General features: G+C 49.0%; 2 pseudogenes and 1 gene segment (V, D, J or C); 1 reads left to right on the top strand and 2 right to left on the bottom strand.

The window, feature by feature from the left end:
• Window positions 1-6,723: 6,723 nt before the first annotated feature.
• Window positions 6,724-10,411, bottom strand: LOC116217819 (feather keratin Cos1-1/Cos1-3/Cos2-1 pseudogene; annotated as a pseudogene).
• Window positions 10,412-12,212: 1,801 nt separating this feature from the next.
• LOC146542525 (T cell receptor alpha variable 4-like) lies at window positions 12,213-13,717 on the top strand. The segment is given in 2 exon segments: window positions 12,213-12,366; window positions 12,552-13,717. Coding segments are annotated over 2 exon segments (471 nt in total).
• Window positions 13,718-13,757: 40 nt separating this feature from the next.
• Window positions 13,758-15,149, bottom strand: LOC104917239 (feather keratin Cos1-2 pseudogene; annotated as a pseudogene).
• Window positions 15,150-19,966: the final 4,817 nt, after the last annotated feature.

Raw genomic sequence — 19,966 nt, 5'->3', positions numbered from 1 at the left:
GCTGGCCAGAGGGGTCGGGCTGCGGGGCTGGCATGGTACAGGGTTAGAATGCCTCTACAACAAATCTACTCAACACTTCCTTCTCCCATGAAAAGCAGTCCCAAGATTTGACATGGAACAGAGCTGATAACAGCTGAGTCCTCCTTTTGGAGAAGGAGTTGGACAACAAGGGGCTTCACACTCACCTGGTTCCAAAAGAGAAGGTGGCAAGAACAGTGGATGAGAGGGCAAGGAGCTGCACTGCCTTTTATAATGGACTCATGCTGACCTGTGTCCAGACGCATCACTTCTAGCAGTGATTATTTTCTGACAAGCTCCTCTTGAATGCAAAACATTCCAGATAATGATATAGAATGTACGTTGGCCTCCTGTTCCTTTCAGTTTGAGAGCTGATATTATGCTACCTTTGTTCCTCATTGAAGGCATCCTTAGAGTGGCAGGATCCATCCACTTGGGCAAAATGTTCAGCTCCTGGACTGGAAGAGTCCCCATCTTTCTTCAGCATCAGACAGAACCAGTGGATTTACCCAAGTTACACTGTGCAGACCCTTCCCGTAGAGAGCTCAATCTTCTCCTTCTATGATGGAACTCTGTTTCTGTCATTATACTCTCTAGCACACAGAGCACAGCCGGGTATGGTGCAGTCTGGCTGATTCCATTACTGCAGTTCCTCAGGGATAAGGGAAGGGCTTCTTATTTCCCAAAAGCAAGGCCCAACAGAGCAGACTTGTCTAGCCAAGGATGCTGGGAACAACACATCAGATGCATTCCCTTCACTCCTTCCTACAGTGTTTCTGAGGAAATGCCTTCAGATGCCATTGTTAAATACACAAAGAACAACACAGCAATTAGCAGCAGCCAGCCTGGTTATACAGAGGGAAATGATGAACAAGACTGAAAAAGTGAGGACAGAGAATGTTATGTGCTTAAATTTTGATGAGACCACTTTGACTGCCTGTTGTGTAGTCCCCTCACAACCAAATGGGTGAGTTATGGCATGGGTGAATGCGTAATAATGTAGGTGGAAAACTGGATGATCTGCTGGGCTCGAACTGTTGTGGCTACTATTCAGAGTACAGCTGGGGACAGGAATCTATTAAGAGTCTCTCAAGGTTCAGTGCTGCACCAGTAGTCTTTAACTTCCCATGAATGCTCTCCATGACTGGACGAAGTGCACTATAAGCATGTGTGTGGAGGACCTCTGATTGGGAAGAGCTGTCAGGACCTCGTGGAACAGGATGAGAGAAAAGGGGAGCCAATCAAGAAGCATCCAGAGACAGACACCAAAGGAGTGCATGGAAATGATGGGAAGAAATAAATGTCACCATTCACACCAGCTGATGAGGTATCGAGAAACCTCCGGGCCACTTCCAGGAAGACAAGCCTGGCCTTTGCAGGAGATGCAGCTGTAAATCAGGACATGGATGGGGATTGGTGTGAGACAGACCTATAATATCTGATGTTGTGGTATACAGAGAAAGAGGTGAACATATGAGGAGTGACAGAGTGGTGTGCAGCAGGGACTCCTCAGACCTGGTTGAGCCATGTGATTGATCCCCACAGACTGTCATGTCCTCTTCATGAATCTTTTCTTAACTCTGCACCATCTCACTGTGTCCTGTGCTGGAGGGAGCAGCATGAGTGCTTTTGGGGCCAGCTGCTGGAGTCAGACTGGGCCTGAAGATGTCCCTGTCATGTGCTGTGTACTGCTACAAGAAGAGGAGTCCGTGATTCTGTCATGGAACAGGTGCAGGTCATGAACCCCAAACAAATGTGGCAGGGGCAGGTTTTATCCCCATAACCACCCGGCTGTACTGCCAAGAGTGAGAGAGATGTGGCGCTTAGCACGGGCCGCTGCAGTCAAATCACTGCACACAGGCAGTGTATGGGCTATGGGGGTGGGGATGGATTGTCTGGATTTTATGGTGATTTTATGGTGTGGATATCTCTGAGATCCGGGCATGGCTTTCGATCCGGCGGAAGCTGTCAGGGACTCTGTAACCGTGCCTCCAGGCTCCCTCTCGGCTTCTCCCACGCATTCAAAGCCTGATGCTCCTCTTTCCCAGCCGTCCGTCCGGCGCCACTGTCGGACTTCCTCGGGCTCCTCGAGCGGCGGCATCAGCACCATGGGCAGCAGCCTGCGGGACCCGGGGCTCGGGGAGCTCTCGGGGTGCCGCGATCCCGGGCAGCAGCACACGGCCCAGTACTTGAAGGGAGCATATAAGCAGGAGGAGGAACAGCTGTTTACGAGGGTGAATAGTGATAGGACAAAGAGGAATGGTTTTAAACAGAGGCAGGGGAGTTTTAGGTTAGATATCAGGAGGCACACGACCCGTTCCACTGCCCGGTTTCGGATCTGCGCCAGAGCCGGGCACAGCGAGGGGAAAAGGACTCGGCCGCGCTGCGCTCTCTGACCATTCCCGTCCCGTCTTTGTACTCGCTTGCGCCTCTCGCTTGGGACACTGTAGGCGGGCAGCTGCTTTCTTCTATACCGAAGGAGCATTCGCACTAGTCCCTCAGCTCTCCGCCTTCACCGCAGAGCCCAGGCTACGCTGCAGGACACGCAAGGCCCAAACCGCGCTACCCGCGCACAGGCGCCCAGCACTCGCAACCCGGAGCAAACCCGAGTGACGCCGGCGCAGGGCGCAGCCCCGGGGCGGAGCTGTCGGCGGCGTTGGGGAGGAGGCGCCGCGGGCGGAGAAGAGCCGGGGCTGGCGGGGGCCTGTATTCAGCACTGGTGAGGCCTCACATTGAGTACTGTGTTCAGTTTTGGGCACCTCAGTACACAAAGGACATTGAAGTGCTGGAGCAGATCCAAAGAAGGACAACAAGGCTTGGAAGGGCTTGGAGAATATGCCCTATGAGGAGAGACTGAAGGAACTGGGGCTGTTTAGTCTGGGGAAAAGCAGACTGAGGGGAGACCTTATTGCTTTCTTCCAATATCTGAAAGATGCTTACATTGAGAGCAGGGTTGGTCTCTTCTCACTGGTGACAGGTGACAGGATGAGGGGAAATAGCCTCAAATTGTGCCAGGGTAAGTTTAGGCTAGATATCAGGAAACACTTCTTTACAGAAAGGGTTGTTAAGCACTGGAATAGACTCCCCAGGGAGGCTGGTAGAGTCGCCATCCCTGGATGTGTTTAAAAACTGGTTGGATGTGGTGTTCAGGGATATCATTTAGCAGAGTTCAAGTTAGGGTAGTATGGTTAGGTTGTGGTTGGACTTGATGATCTTTATGGTCTTTTCCAACCTGGGTTATTCTATGATTTTAAGATTGTATCAATATGAGTGTGGGGATGTGTGTGAGACTGCATGTATCTGTTGGCCAGCAAACAGCAGACTGGCCTGTCCCAAGCAAAAGAGGAGATCCACATGCTGGGTAAGAGAAGCCAGGCTCCAGGCAGGAGTATTGGATGTGCTGAGGGCCTGTGCTAACGCTGATGGGCTGTGTGATTGTGGGAGTGGTTGTGAATCTAATGGGTGAAGGTGTGTGCTTCCACAGGGGAACTGCAATCCTGATTAGCCAGAGAGGAGGAACAGGGCTTGGCTCTGAGCTTAGGGCTCATAAGAGAAATGGTGTTGTTACCTGTGGGTGTTGCTATGGCAGTGAGTGCCCTGCCTGTGGAGCCAGCAGAGTCATTTCCGGCAGCTCTGTCATCTTGGGGCTGGGAGGTGGTTTTCTGCCTCTTTCTCACTCAGCAAACAGGAGGCTCGGTCTCAGCATGCACTGCAGCTCTCTCGTCCTCACTGCCTTCCTGGGACAACTGCTGGGTAAGTGCAGGCTTTTAATCAAGGCATCCATCTTCTCCCCACGAAGCCCTCACCAGCCTCAGTAGGGCTTTGTGGCAAACAGCTCCTGAGTAACAGTAAACCTTGGGCAAATTCTGACTGACTGTTGTGGCTTTGCACCGGTTCTCTCAAGGTACTGCTGCTCTTGGAAATGACAAGGGAAAATGGAGAAGAGAGAACTCAAAATCATCTCCTACTTTTCTTTTCCCTTCTCTCTCTCTCTGCCTTTCTCTTCTGGCCCAGCAGCTGCCACCCGTACAGATTGCAGCTATCCCTGCAGTCCCACATTTCAGCCTTTCCAACAGAAAGAAGCAGATCCTGTCAAAATCACAACACTGACATTGAATATCTCTTAAAAATAGCATTAAGGGAATACTGACTGATGCATATGGGCTGTGGTCTTCTGTGTTCTCCTGATTATCAGCACAGCCAAAGATCACACTTGCAACCATTCAGCTCAGCTTTGTGTACGGTGAGGGACTTAGGAACCCTTTATGTTGACAGGACTGGAGAAATACGATGCATCTTTTCCCAATGGCTCCATGGGTCCCTCACCCTGCGCAGCCACAACAGACTGCTCCCTGTTCCTCTCAGCAGGGGCACAGCACAGGATCTGCTCTGGCCTACAAGCTCAGAGCTCCTTCCAAAACCACCTTCCTTTGCCCAGGAATCAACACCTTTCTGCAGGACAAAGGACAGGGAGCCTTCTCTCCTGCTGCTTTGTATCCATTCTGTGTTGGCAGCTCGGAACCTTCCCTGCAGAGCTGCTCACCTTTGCTTTCTTCTTGCAGATGCCATGGGGCAGACCACTGTCAGCCAGCAAGAAGGACAGGTCACAGTGGAGGAGAGAAACACCTTCCAGACCACCTGCACATACCAAGCAGCTAACTTTAATGGCTTGTTTTGGTACCAGCAGAAGAAAGGCCAAGCTCCCCAGCTGGTCACATATCAGGCAGCAGCAGGCTCCAAGCAGAACGGCCGTTTCAGCACATGGCTGACGACCACCGGGAAATACAGCCTCCTGCGGCTGGCAGAAGTCGAGCTGTCTGACAGCGCCTTGTACCTCTGTGCTGTGCAGGACACCGTGGTGCAGGGAGCTTCCTTGGCCGTGCCAGAACCGCAGTGAGGGAGGGGGTGTGTCTGTTGGAGGCGGAGCTCTGGGGAAGGGGCCCTCAGCTCTCCCCTGGCAGCGCTGCTTCCCCTGTGCTCACAGAGATCTGCAGGGCCCCAGGAGGGACAGATGTGTGTGGCCTGGGAGAATGAAAAGTGACAAAGGAGACCCTGACCTGGAACTCGTCTCCATGTACTTTCCTGGACAACCCAATTTTTGCATGGTCTGTGCAGAGAACACATGCTGCATTGTGATTTGTGTGCTCTGCTGTGCACTGAGGGCTTTAAGCAGGTGGTCTGAAACTCACCTGAGCTTTGCTGTCCCATACAGATTGCTTCTTTGTTCTCTGACATTTGCCCAAAATCCCTGCAGGGTGGACCTTCCCAAAGCATCCCCTTCTGGAGATTGCAATGATGTTGTTATACTTCTTCAGTAAGAACTTCCTTCCCTAAGCTCCATGTGGAAATCTCCGAATTGGAAGGAGCAATGGAGATGATGCATGGTTTTCTTGTAGTAATTCTTCCACATGAATGCTTTCCAAATGATGAAAGACTCCCATGAGTCCTCACATTATCGTGTACAGTCCAGGCCTGCCCTTTCATTCCTAGCAACTTGAGAGCACCATGAGAAAGGTCTTGTGGAGGCTGAGGCTGGGATGCAGGTAACAGTGGCTCTGAAGAGGGAAATGGGTTTTCTTTCAAAGGGAGCTATTGTGTGGGCAGCACCAGAGCTGCCAATATTCTGTGCACATCTGCCCTGGTGAAGATTCTAAAATACATCCATCTGTCAGACCTGTATCACACAGATTTGCTATGGGAAGTTATACACCCAGAAGAAGGGAATACAAGGAAAGAGAGAAAAGCGTAGTAAATGGGGAACTTAGCACTGAGCATGGGGGGCACCTTCTGCCATAGTAATGTCTGGAAATGTAGGAGACATCAAAACACCCATATGTGATGGAGACTCCATCATAGGAGGATGCTGTCAGCTGCTGCAGAGATGGAGGATCCTACAATTGTATTCTGGATGTATGCACTGTGGTTGAGGCTAAGTCGGGCTGCAATCATGGGAAGGGTTTTAATGATGACGGTATGACTTTTACCATGCCTTATGTGGGGTTACCTGCAGCTGTTGGCTGCTGAGGTCATACCATAGGATGGGTATGGCAGACACTGTTCATAGCAGGGCATGTCTCAGAGGAGTAAGAGGGTTTCTTGACTTCATCCAGACAGGACACTTCTTTTGTTAATATGTTGGCTCTGCACTGCCCTTGGCCTGGAGTGAGCATTCACAGGAGTGACCAATCTCTGTAGTGCGTGTAATGAATGGAAAACATCCCAGTTAATGATACGGGCTGTGTGGCTGTTTCTACTTACACTGCCTTTTCATTTTCTGGACTGTGTTACAACCATTCCCTCACAGAAGCTTCTCCTGAGTGTTAGGATTGAGAGGCCCCAGGATTTCTAGGCCAGGTATGAGACAGAGAGAAAAAGTATGGAACAAGAAAAAATCAGTACTTCAGAGACTGTAATTTGTAGCTCACTTCCAGAAAGGGTCATGAAGAATGGCTGATTGAATGCCTGGAGGAGGATGGACAAATTTTTGTACACTTGTGTCTATGGAACAAGTGCAAGAGAGAGGAGATGGAGAGAGACTGATAGCAGCCATGATCAGCAGAGGCCATGAGAACACCACGTAAGCCAGGAAAAGACATCCTGTGTGATGTTTGCTGCTGCTCTTGTTGAGCTAGAAAACCTCACTGTGACATCATTTCCTTCTGAATGCACAGGGCCATGGCAAAGGAGAACAGGACTTTTCTGGTTCAATGCATTCTCCTAGGCTAAACAGACCATCCCAGGTGTCACATGCTCCTGTTTGTCATTATCTGCTCCACGTCTCTCCTAATCCTGGCCTCACCTTTGTCACAGCAGGGAGTGATCAGTACCTGTGGATCTCAACATGGTCCTTGTTGCCTGGCTACAGGCTGGGTACCAGGAATATCGCAGTCAGTTTCTACTGGGATGATGGGCCTCTTCTGGGGCTGGCCTGCGGGGATACCGTCAGGCTTTATTCTGGGCATTATGGTTCCTATTGTCATCATCATCCTCATGCTGTGCTTTTCACGATAGTTTCCTACATCTGCATCACCTCCAGAGTTCTCTCTATTCCCTCTAATTTCTCTCATCAGAAGGCATTCTTTGCCTGTCCCTCCCATCTCAGCATGGTTCCCTACCTACCAGAGGCCAAGGTCAGATCCAAGCATAGCCTACCAGGAAGCTCCATCCCTTGAACTGGACCTTCAAGGAGCCTGGCAGGGCAGGAAGAAAGCAGTAGGTTGGGCCATAGAGACGTAGACTTTCAACACACCAAAAGGGGGGCAGTGCTACTGTGTAGAAATGCCTGTCCAGGGACCAGGACAGAGATATGCTTTATGGTTACACTGGGTTATAGTGGGCTCAGAGAGACTGGGGGCTCCAATGTGTGGCCTTCTGTAGCTCGTGGTAATAATGCCCTATGAAAGCCCTCAAACACAGGCAGCTTTGCAATAGTACGACAGGGCCAGGAGCACTGCAGAAAGGTTGCTAGGACCGTACAGGGAAGCTGTACTCTCAGTGAAGGGCGAGTATAAGGGATGTGAAAGTGGAATAGAGACAGAGACCCCAGGGAAACTATGCCTACCCAGTTCTTGATGGCCTTTGGAAATGTCTTTCTCTGATTCTCCTTCCCCAACTCTGCTCCTCCCAAAGCCACAAGAATAGATTTCCCCAGAGTGTGTGGAACTTCTGGCTTCACTGGGCCTCTCCCATGCACAGAAACTCTCTCCTGAGGATTTAATGTATCAGGATTTCTATTCACATGACATGCTCAAGGGTCAAGGAGACCTATGTAAGGAGAAACACTGCAAGGCTGGGACTGATGGTCACTGGTGGTGGAGAAACATCTAGGAATATCTTCCCCTCCTTCAAGAGCATGTGGCTTGAAAAAACAATGGTTTGCATTGCGCACTGACCTCCAAATACCAGGAGAATGACAGAGTTTCCCTAGATTGTTCTCACCAAAGACATCCCCTTCTCCTTTGGCAATCTCTACGTTTATGGAAAAAAAAACCTAGCAACTCAGAAGAAAACAGTAAGGGGTGCAGAACTGTTTCATGACTCTGAGGAGAGAAATGTCACCCCAAGCAGAGGTCATAGATGCAGCGAGCAGCAGGAGCAGACAAGAATCTGTTTCCATTTCCTATTGCAGCATTGCCACAGAACTCTATCTCCCAGCCCAGGTGTCTTGGGAGATGAGCAGGTCACTCAGGTATCATTGTGAGGGATACTAACAGACATCTCTAAAAGGAACAGAAAAAAAAAAATAAAAATGATATTAGATAGAAAGAGCGAGAAAAAAACGAGTATCAGTAGACTCTCTCCATGTTGACAGAGAGGCCATATTGGCCACTAATGTCTGCCTTGATGGACAAAAACAGCAACACAGCATTTGTTTTTCTGTCCAATGCCATGTTCAGCATTCCTGGGGGTCCCTGTCTGGGTCAACATACAGCAGCTTTAGCAGGGGGTGCACCTTCTGCCACAGTAGTGGTTAGAAATGCAGGAGAGGTCAAAGCCCCCCGAGGTGATGGGCACGCCCTCAGAGCTGAGGATGCTGCCAACAGCAGCGGAGGTGGAAGAGCCCACAACGGTGTTCTGTGGGAAGGAGCTGAGGATGGGTCCGGGCAGGGTCACCACCACGGGAGAGGGCTCGATGACGATGGTGGAGTTCTGGCACTGCCTGACACAGGGCTCATTGCAGCTGCTGGCCAGAGGAGTCGGGCCACAGGGCTGGCATGGCTGGCACTGATCACAGCAGGACATGTCTCAGGGATGGAGGTGCACCTGGGAGAGGGGGCAGGGAGGAAGCAGAAGATGGGGATGCATGAGGAGCAGCCTAGCATCACTCTACTAGGGAAACAATGCACGTGCAGTGCTGGGAACTGAAAACATGGATGTCCAAGGGATTCTTGGTCTCGTCCTGATGGATCCCAATGAAAGTCACTGAGACCTATCCAGCTACTACCTTGATACTAGCCTGTAAGCCACCTATTTCCAGGCCCAACCCCCTCCCATGACAATCATTCTCCCCACTTCCCTCTCTTATGATAAGCAGAGACAGGCATGGAACAGAGCCAATAGCAGCTGTGATTTCTGCTGAGCTCAGAACTCTGCTTGCAGAAGGAAGAGGACAAGAAAGGGCTTCACACTCACCTGATTCCCCAGAAGGCGGTGAGAGAAGTGGATGAGAGCAAGGAGCTGGGCTGACTTTTATAATGGATCCAAGCTGCCCCATTTCCAGAAGCGTTCCTTGCAGCAGTGCTTATTTTATGACAAGAATCTCTTGAATGCAAAACATCCCAGCTATTGGTATGGGCTGTGTGTTGGTTTCCTGTGCTGCTACTTTTCACATCCTGATTTATGTCACTCCCATTGCTCATGGAAGGCATCTGTTGAGTGGCAGAAAGAAAGGCCCAAGTGTTTGCAGGCAGCACACATCAGTGTGGGAAGAACACTCAGTTCACGTGCTGGAATAATCTAGCAAAGGCAAAAGGTATCAGCATTCTTAGTACGCCATCATTATGAAATAACTAGATCCTATGTGCTGGATTCATGCAAGTGCTTGTGGGTATACAGGTTTGCTTGATCCCACATGTGTGTGCATGAGCAGGTGAATGTTTGTGTGACTTGTGTGTTCCACAGAGCAATATCTGTCCTGGTCACATCAGGGGCACATCAGGATACCAAAAGATTCTGTTAATCTCTGTCTTCCTGCTGACAGAGCTAGTGGAGAGGAGAGGAAGTGGGAGGCATCTTCAAATATCATCAAGTTCAACTGTCTAACGTCATTAGCACTAGCCACAAGGAAAAGCATATTAATGAAGGCATTATGAAATTGTCTGTCAAGTCTGAGAAGCATGGGGCATCATCCACATGTCCAGGGAAGCCTGATCCAGTGTTTGACCACCTTCATGTTAAAGTATTTTTTCCTACTGATGCCAGTTGTGGCAATATTGTTCAGCCTGCTAATGCTCCTTGATTGATACTCTGGAGTTTGTTTAGAAAACAGGAAAAATCTGTGCCCATGTACCAACTAGATAACAGTCATATACCTAACATCTTGAATGGAGTACATATGGGAAGCTCTACTTGGATTCAGCTAATACTGTGAATGCAGTTATTGTGTGATGAAGGCAAGGAGCTAATGGAGCATTGTTGAATATGGGGTTCATGCAGTGAACACAGCGAGGAAGTATACTGACTTCACCCAGAGGGTTGTGGGACCACCACCACAAAAATGCTGTGGACAATGTGTGCAACGAGGGGGAATCCTATGCTAATGATGTTATGAGGAAGTGTAGAATATCTCTGTTCTATACAGGAAAACATTTGCATGTGAAACATAAGTAATAAATATAAGCTGAGAATCTTTTGTGCAACATATGCATCATAGGTGGAGCTCATCCCCCATGTACCTGGCAATGAAAATAAAGAACACCTGCTTTCTAACGCTCCAGTTTGAATCTTAGAGTGTTTCGTGATTGATTGATTTAGAGTATCACTACTGTCTGGCCTGAACATCTCCTGGTGCTGTTTTGTGCCATTCCCCCACATGTCCAGTAATCAAGGAGAAAAAGACTGGCATCTCCTCTATGCTTTCCCTCTTCGTGGAGTTGTAGAGAGCAATGAAGCTGCCTCTAAGCTTTGTGTTCTTCAGACTGGACAACACACGTGTCCTCGGGCTCTCCTCACAGGATATGCCTTCCAGACTTACTATCGGCTCCACTGCCCTCCTCTGGATGCTTTAAAGCACCTTGAACACCCTTCTTACATTGTGGAGCCCAGAACAGCCAAATATATTCCAGATGAAGACACACCAAAGCTAACTGTACTGGGAGAATCATCCCTTTTTGACCTATTGCCTATTTGCCTATGGAGTGTGTAATGCATTCTACAATCCAGTTCGACATCTTTGCTGCCAGGGCACAATATCAGCTCTTGTTGAGCCTGATGTCAGCCAGCACACCCAGATCCCTGCAGGATGTCTGTGCTTCTCAGGTGCTCAACTACACTTCAATGGTGATGACACACTAAGACTAGAGCAGATTAGAGCCTCAACAGTACAAAGCAAGGAAGGCAGGGCAGGTGGAGTCCATGGAAAAAAGGCCATGGAGAGAGGCAGTCAGGATGCTTGAGGCTGGAAGATAGTGATATCCTGGAACAAGAAAAATGTTCTTGCTTTAGTCACAGACATGCAGCTTCAGAAGAGGGACAGCCCTCTAGACACTGGGGAGAAAGTACAAGATCCATTGAGAGGGACTCATCAGAAGTGGCTGAACGCAAACTGTAGGAAGAATAAAAGTTGTGTCAGATTTAAAGGAGACACCTCATTTGATAGTGGATTCCCCAATTTGCTGAAGTTTCCGCTCTTTGATTTCCTTGGCAAGGAATAGCAAGTGTAATGTTGCAAAAAGTATCCAAAAGTTTGTCTGCATATCAATATATAATCCCTTACAACTCTTCCATACAATTCAGCTTCCAGAGAGGGGTGACTTTAGCCACCCCAATAAATGCTGGATGGACAGTATGGCTGGACATCAGGAATTCTGGAGATTTCAGAATTTGGAATGGGGCAGACTGTGTGTGAGCAACACTGGGACATTGCTCTCCATGCAGGGAGGCAGTCAGGAAAACCACAGGTCAGCCTGAGATGAAAACTTGCTGGGAAGAATAGTGAGAAAACTGTCCTTAACACTACTGTAGCAGCAAAAAAAAAAAAAAAGAAAATAAGGAGACTATATTTCCATTGGACCAGGAGATGCCAGAAATGTGAATGAATAATATAATGAATGCTTCTTTTTCATCCATTTTCATGATAATTGTTTCAGACAGACCTACAAGGCCCATGAGCTTCATTCATAGAATTCATGGTAGTGAAGAAGCAGTCCCTATAAAGGAAGAAAACCTCATGGAGAACTTAATGCAGTTGGACATACTTGTGCCCTTGAAATGGACTGGGGTGCATCCAAGGGTGATTGACCGAGTGATGTCATTGTGATTCATCTCTCTGTCATCCCTTATGGGTCATGACAGTTGAGGGATGGCAGTTGTAGCTAGGAAAAAACAACATGCATCAAAAATCGTTAGAAGGATGGCGAAAGGGAGCTCAGGGAAGTACTGACCTATTGTACTCCATTCACAACTTCCACAACGAACTGTTTTGGAGCAAATGTCTTTAGATGCCATTAAGAGACATCCGAAAGACAGAGAGGTGTTTTGGAGCAGCCAAACGGCAGAGCTGTCGGCGGCGGCGGGGAGGAGGAGCCGCGGGCGGAGCAGAGCCGGGGCTGGCGGGGGCAGCGCGGCGTGGGCGGTGGAGCAGCGAGATGCGGAAGTGCCGGGCCGCGGGGCTGGCCGCGGTGCTCCTGGGTACGCGGGGCTGCCGCCGATGGGGCCGAACTGCAGAGGCAGCGGGGGTCTGAGGGTGGCCGGGGCCGCTCTCGCCTCTGTCTGACCGGCTTATTTCTAACCTTGTGCCTCTCTCTCTTCTGGCCTGAAATTTCTGCTGAGGCAAATGGATTTTCTAAGTTTGCTTTTTCTCATCTTCTCGGCAGTGGCTGTGAGCAGAGCCCAGGTGCAGCAGGAACCGTCGGCAGAGACCAGCGAGGGCACCGAAATCAACATCACCTGCTCACACCCCAACATACAGTCCAGCGAGGTCATCTACTGGTACCGTCAGCTTCCGAGCCGAGGACCCACATTCCTCGTCAGCGCCTTTAGTGGCTCCAAGGAGGTGCCGGACCCGGAGGGGCGGCTGTGGGTGTCGGCAGACCGCCGCTCCAGCGCCCTGTTGCTCGCCCGGCCCCGGCTCGGCGACGCGGCGGTGTATTACTGCGCGTTGGTGGCACGGGAAGCGAAGCCGGGGCTGCGGCCGGGCACGAACGGCTTTGGGCGGGTCGGGGGCGCAGTGCCGTCCGGGCCCGCAGGGGGCGCTGCCTGCATGACCGCCAAACTCCATCCTGACCAGGGTGCACCTCCCTGAGTTCTCGACAGAAATGAGTGCCGTACCAATAGCAGCCACTGACTGAAGCCAATGTCAATCAGACACAGCTGTGTTGCAGGTAGGCAGGCTGGCAAAAGTGTTAACACACGCTTTGGTGGACTACAGAAAGACATCCCCACAGTTCTATTCCATCTCCTACTCTCTGCTCCTTCCCAGGTGGAGTATATATTTGAGCAGTAGGAGCCCTATTCCTTAGAGCCTGCAAGGTTGCTTCTTCCCGTAGCCTCCCACACAGTCAGATCTTTTCCTGTGAGTGCTGCAGAGGATGTGTTCTCTCATTATAGCACCTGTGGGGGCAGTTGTAGGCATAAGCATTACTGTCAAAACCCAGTAGCTGCTTTCTCTACCATTGCCAGGAATATCTTCTTCAGCTGCAGGGGCAAAGCTGAAGTGAGGAGCTTCTACAGTATGTCACAACCTCTCATTTTTCTGAGAAAGGAGAAGGATGTCCATAAACATTCATCCTATACCTGTGAGGAGCAAAGCCGTTCTGTGTGGGCAGCTCTGAAGGCCATGCACGATGAAAAAGAATATGAAAGACATAAACTAAAATGCAGAAATATTTAATGAATATTCACAGAGGAAGATGAGATTACTTCGAGCAGAGGCTTCACAGTACAGGACTTACATGATCCCATGTTTGAGTTCATGCAGGGAATGTGCCTTATTTTCTAGCAGGGTATGGACTAGTTCTGGGGAACCTCGCATATCAGAGGATCATAGGAAAAAATACTGTAGAAAAAGTGCAGAGAGAGATAGGTAGGTGGATTGAGGAATGGAAGCTGAGACATGAGCCAGGTTGTCAGAAAGCCCATGCTTGCCTCTTCCTGGCAGTATTTCCTAGAAAATCTGAGGCTGGTCAGGTATTCTGAAAGATGTGGCTTGAAAATTCCTTCTTAATCCAGCATCCTGTTCGTGGTTCATGGACGAATTTCTCCAGGACCACGGCCAGCGGCTTCAGCAGGGCGGGCACCTTCTGCCACAGTAGCGGCTGCCCAAGCCGGACAAGTCAAAGCCCCCCGAGGTGATGGGCACGCCCTCAGAGCTGAGGATGCTGCCAACAGCAGCGGAGGTGGAGGAGCCCACAACGGTGTTCTGCGGGAAGGAGCTGAGGATGGGTCCGGGCAGGGTCACCACCACGGGAGAGGGCTGGATGGCGATGGTGGAGTTCTGGCACTGCCTGACACAGGGCTCATTGCAGCTGCTGGCCAGAGGGGTCGGGCCGCAGGGTCGGCATGGCACACACTGGGTGTAGCAGGACATGTCTTGGGACTGCAGGTATACTTTGTAGAGAGGAATAGAAGGAATTAGAGCATGAGGATACGTGAGGGACAGCCAGGGTAGCCCCTCACAAAGGAGACAAGGCAACTGCCAAGGCTGGAGGAGAAGGATGAGAAAGGAGGTCACATCCCTTCAGTATGCCAGGGCCCTGCAATTAGTTTTCTGACCCAGAGAGACTCTCTTTGAATGCATCAATCTACAGCCATGTAAGCAGTGTCACAAGCACTCTCTGAGTAGACATTATCTCACCGTGGTCTCCCATAGAATGGAGATCCACTATCTGATAACATTTCTATTGAGGCAAGAAGAGAAGAGAGGGCTTCACACTTACCTGGTTTGGAACGAGGAGAAGGCAAGAGAAGTGCATGGCAGAGATGGGAACTGGGATGCCTTTTGTACTGGTCTTCATTGCTGCAGGCACTGTTGATAAAGACCACTATTTTCTGACTAGCTAACTTTGAATGCAAGTTGTCCCTTCTCATTATGTGGGCTGGTTTTTGTTTTCCTGCTGTGCTACCTTCTTATTTCCAGATTTCTGATGTGTGCCCATTCTCTAATGAAGGATTCTTTGAAGTGCTGTGATTAAAGGCTCAAAGATTTATAGGGCAGAATTGCAATGCTGAGGCCGATACCTCAGCTCAAGTGGTGATCAGGTCTGGAGGAGGCAAGTGAAGTCATCCTGCTTCAGTGAAGTGGGGTTGTTGTGATTTTATGATTTTTGTTATCGGCATTACACATCATAACATCATGCAGTGCACTGAGTGTTAAAGAGTTAATTCTGTAGTTCCAGGATTGTTGATTGTTCCATTACTTGTCTCATAAGAGAAGAATGAACTACATTTCCCAGAAGACTTGACTGTTGCATTACAATTTTTCTGTACAAAACATAAATCTGTCTGGGAATCACAGGACCATTTCATTATTGCGGCTTCAAAAAGGGGTGAAAAAAATTAAAAAGAGCTCAATCCAGTTTCTTTGTAGGTCTAACTACAAGGGATCTTTGAGGAAAAGTGATTGTTAATAGAATTGATGTTAAAAGTAAGCGGAAGAGAGTAATGGTAGAAACCGGACACATCAGAGAAGCCAGGGTAGGCACTTCCTCTCGTCTGCAACCATCCAACCCACTGCTTCCCCAGTGAGTTCACCATCTATCAAATCCACATCTCTCCATCTCCCCAGAGGATGAAAGTCCCCTTCATGTCCTCACATTATCCCCTGTCAACAAAGATTGCCTTTCTTCCTTGGCAACATGAGACAACCACAAAAAGGATCAGGTGGAGGTGGAGACAGTGAGCAGAGCACAGGGACATATGAGGAGTCCATGAAACTCCCAGGAGCACACCAATGAGCCATTTTGGGTGGCTGGTAGAATCACAGAATCACTTAAATCTCCCACACAGGGAGAGCAGCCAGCAGAACCCCAGGAAGGCCTTTGTGGTCTTCAAGTCTACATGCAGACAAGAAAGGGTAGAGAGGAGAGAGTGTAGAAGACGGGGAAATTAGGCTTTAGTCATGTTTTTGGTGAGCCCTAGCTGTTCTGTTTTCAGAAGAGAGCACTGGACACTCAGCCTTTCTGATATCCATGGCCAGGATCTTAGTCCTCACTTCAGCACACCTTCTGGGTTCAGAGGGGACATGGACTTGTCCCTCGTCAGTGGCTTTAGCAGTGCAGAAGAGTTCATTGTACCCGGAACTGATGGAGACTCCATCACTGCTGAGGATGCTGCCAAAGGCAGCAGAGGTGGAGGATCTCATAGCTGTGTTCTGTAGAAAGGAACTGTGGAAAGCTGCAGACAGGACCACGATCACAGATGGGGGTACAGGTATGACAGTGGAGTTCTAGCACTGTGTCATTGCACCTTTTGACCAATGAGGTCAGGCCAGAAGGCAGGAATGGCTGGTACTGGGCATGGCAGGCACTGACTTGGGTCAGTGCTGAAGGTGTACCTGGGAGAGATGCTGAGGAGAAAACGGAGCACAGGGACGTAGGAGAAGTTCATGAACCTCCCAGGGGCACACCAATGAGCCATTTTAGCTGGCTGGTAGAGTCACAGAATCATTGAATTGTAGGGGTTAGAAGGAACATCTGGACATCATCTAGTCCAACTGCCATGCTAAACCACATTCCCTACATCAGGCAGAACAGGAAAGCATCCAGGTGAGTTTTCAGTATCTGCTGAGAAGGAGATTCCAAAATCTCCTTGGGCAGCTGGTTCCAATGCTCTGGACATCTTTCCTTTCAATATTTATAAGCATTGATCCCCTCTTCAACTCTTCCATGCTAAACAATCCCTGGACTCTCAGAATTTCATCCGAAGAAAGATGCTTATGGACCTATAAAAATGAAGAAAGGGGTAAAAAATTGTCTTCATTTTATCCAGGAGTGATGTGAAAAGCCTGGTCAGATGCAACAAGGCTGCTGTCTCTCTTAATGGAAAATCCATCTCAGCTAAGCCCCTCTCAGGCATGATCAGAAAAGGATGTGGGAGAAGGGCTTCAGACTTGTATGCTTCCTTTCTTACCAGGAAGAAATAGGTGAGAGATGTTGATTAGAGGGTAAAGGAATTGGGCTGCCTTTAATGGAGACTGTGCACTGCCCCAGGCCCAGGCATAGCCTTCATGGAAGTGACAATTTTCTGTGGAGCTAGTGATGAATGGAAAACAGCCAATGACATGAGCTGTGTGGCTGCTTCCCTTAATGCTGCTTCTTCATTTCTTGGCTTATGCCACACCCATTCCCTCATGCAGGCTTCTTCTGAGTGCTGGGATTGAGAGACCCTAGGACTTCTGGGCCAGGAATGAGTCAGTGATGGCAGAAGACTCAGCTCAAGTGCTGAGAGGGATCCATCTCAAGCAAATGATGCTGGCCTGGAGCTAACCTGCATGCAGATCTGCCATGTCTTCCTCTTTTTCTCTGTCCCAACACGCTCCAGCAGTCTCATGTGTTCATATTCCAAGCAGGTGGGCTGGACTTCTGGGTTTCAATTTCTCTTCCTCATCCCACTGCCTTATGGTGAAATTGTACGACCTCCTTGGGGCTTTGGGCTGTCCCTGCACATCTGCAAACCGTGCTGTCAGTTCATCTGGAGTCTTGTCCTGCTCAGAGCACTGCAGCCTTGCCCTACCAGAAAACTCCCCCAGTGTCTCCTAAGTCAGTTCCACATGGCCTCAGCCCCTGCCTCTCCAGCTGTGTTAGTGCATGAGCAAGGCTAATGAGTGTACGTATGTTCCTGAAGTGTTTGTGAGCTTCTGCTTCTGTGCGTGCATTGTTTGCCGGTGCTTTTGTGAGTGCATTGATGTAACAATACCTGTGCACAGACACAGGTGTGTTTGTGTGTATGCACACATGATATGTGCTTCTGCATGTGTGCACAGAATTAGACTGACCATGTGCATAGGTCTAGCAGCTCCCAAAGCCTGCAGTTTTCCTTCTGTGTACTGGTGTCAGGTGCTTGTGCAACCTGGGCACCTCCAAATCTGAAAAGGGTGTCGGGAAACTGAAGTGTTTATCTTTAACTGATTAGTACCTGCAGCCTAGATCTAGTCTTTGCCTGGTGCCCCCAGCACCTCCCAACACCTGTCTACTTGCATAATGCCATCCCATCTCCTGGCTCAGGTGGAAAGAATTTTCTATGGGAAACTGCTGACTCCTTTGGGATGAAGTAATTCTCATTTTCAGAGTGTATTTGTCAGAGGATGCAGCAACTGGGAAGGGTTACCTCATAGTGTATGAAAACTGGAAAGCTGACTGGAAATCTTGGAGCCATGGCAAAGAAAAGCAGGACATCGGTAACTACATTGATTCTTTGGGCTAAAACAGACCACACCAGTTGACTATATGGTCCTGTTTGTCATTGTCTTTTCCATCTCTCTCCTAACCATTATGAGAATGGCTGCACCTTGTCACTGTGCGAAGTGAAAGGCACCTGAGAATCCCAGTCTCTATCTTCTTTAGCAAGTTCATCTTCTTGAGATATGGCATACAGTTGTTCCAAAACTGGAGAATTTCTGTGTCATCAGGAGGAACATTTGTGCTTCCAGGTAAAAGCAGTCCTCTGAGTATCACTGAACACCTAATTTTCTCAGTGTTGCCCTTTGATTGACATGCATAATTGACACATTGCAAGGAATATCCTGTGGTGCTGGGACTGTTTGAGCCCAGGCTCTGGGACAGGAACTAGATTTTTCTGATCCTTGTTTTCCAAAATGCTCTGTTTTTTCTAACACGTGCATCATCTTCATAGTTCTCTGTTCTCCCACTCCTCTCACTCACCAGAAGGCATTTTCCACTTGTGCTTCCATCACACCATGATTCCCATTTTTTTTAGGAGATCTCTTGAAATAAATACAAAACAGTGTCCTGCAAATGAGGCAGGACTCAAGTGGGATGTGGTTTAGTTTTTAATTGATTCCGTGTGGAGAACGGTGAGTCACTGACATCTGTCTGTTTGTCTGTTCTATTTCAGGGTATGCTATGATTCCATTATTCCCTGCATTTCACAGATAACAAGATGATCTGTTGGACACTGCAGTTATTTTAATAAGAAGAGGACACAGAAGTGGCCAGTCGCCAGGCTGTAGGTGTGACTTCATGTTTCTGGATGGAAAACAGCAGGAAAGGCAAAGCACAGTGAAACCTGTGGATTCTCTCATCTTGGGAACAACTGGGCCAAGCAAGACACTGTGCTGAAGAGTGTTATGGTTGGAACACTCCTACTTGCAAAAGCATACTAATTCAGTACTGCCATCATCCCCCAAATGCAACCTCACCAGAGACCTCCCAGCAGCAGCCCTTCTGCACTGTTGAGGCTTGTCCTGAAGTGCAGGAGATCTGATTGCAGGTGCACCCAGCCTGGGGAATGCAGGGGAATTCCAGTATCAGTTTACATCTCCCCACAGGGAGAAACACAAACTTCAAAAATCATTTCCATAAAGAACGTGCCTAGACAAAATGGTTTGGCAGTTGCCAGGTTTAATTGCTCTTTTGGATTCATTATATGTTCTTGCTTTTATTATCCAGAGAGATCCACTACTATGTCCAGTTAGCCTTTGCCACTGTTTGGATTTAGTAGAAGCCACCCTTCTTCCATAGAAGCAGGGAAGGACACTCCAAAGGATGCAGCAAATTTTCAGTGAGTCGGAACAAGGAAATAAAATGACTCCAAGAGTGGATAATGAGTGTGGGGAACAGCAGGAGCAGACAAGAATCATTCCTATGACAGCGTTGCCACAGGACCCTCATTTTGAGGCCAAGAATTGTAGAGATGAAAGCAGGTCACTTGAGGCTGGTGTTGGGGGGTACTAACAGAGATCTCTGAGGAGAAAAGACAACTGTAATTTTCTAAGAAGCTCCGCTTGAATGCAAAACATTGCAGATATAGACAGCACGTTGTTTTCCTGAGTTGTTCAATTTCATTTCTGGCCTTATGCTCTGTTTATTTCTTGCTGAGGGCACCCTATGAATTACTAGAAGAGTGACTCAAGCATTTCTGGGCAGTGCGAATCCATTTGGGCAAAAGATTCAGCTCCTGCCCTGGAAGAGTCCAGCAAAGGCAAACGATGGCATGCTGAGTCACTCCTTAGGAGCACCTTGAGGCCGTTCTGGCAAGAAGTGGCCCAGCTCCTGGGTGTGACCTTATCCCACTTCCACTGCTCTCTGGAAAATTCTGCTGGACACATTTGTTT

This window comes from Meleagris gallopavo, chromosome 29, assembly GCF_905368555.1.
Source record: "Meleagris gallopavo chromosome 29, MGAL_WU_HG_1.1, whole genome shotgun sequence".
Classification (NCBI taxonomy): domain Eukaryota; kingdom Metazoa; phylum Chordata; class Aves; order Galliformes; family Phasianidae; genus Meleagris; species Meleagris gallopavo.
The sequence above is the reverse complement of the archived record's forward strand: the minus strand, read 5'-3'. Positions and strand labels throughout refer to the sequence as shown.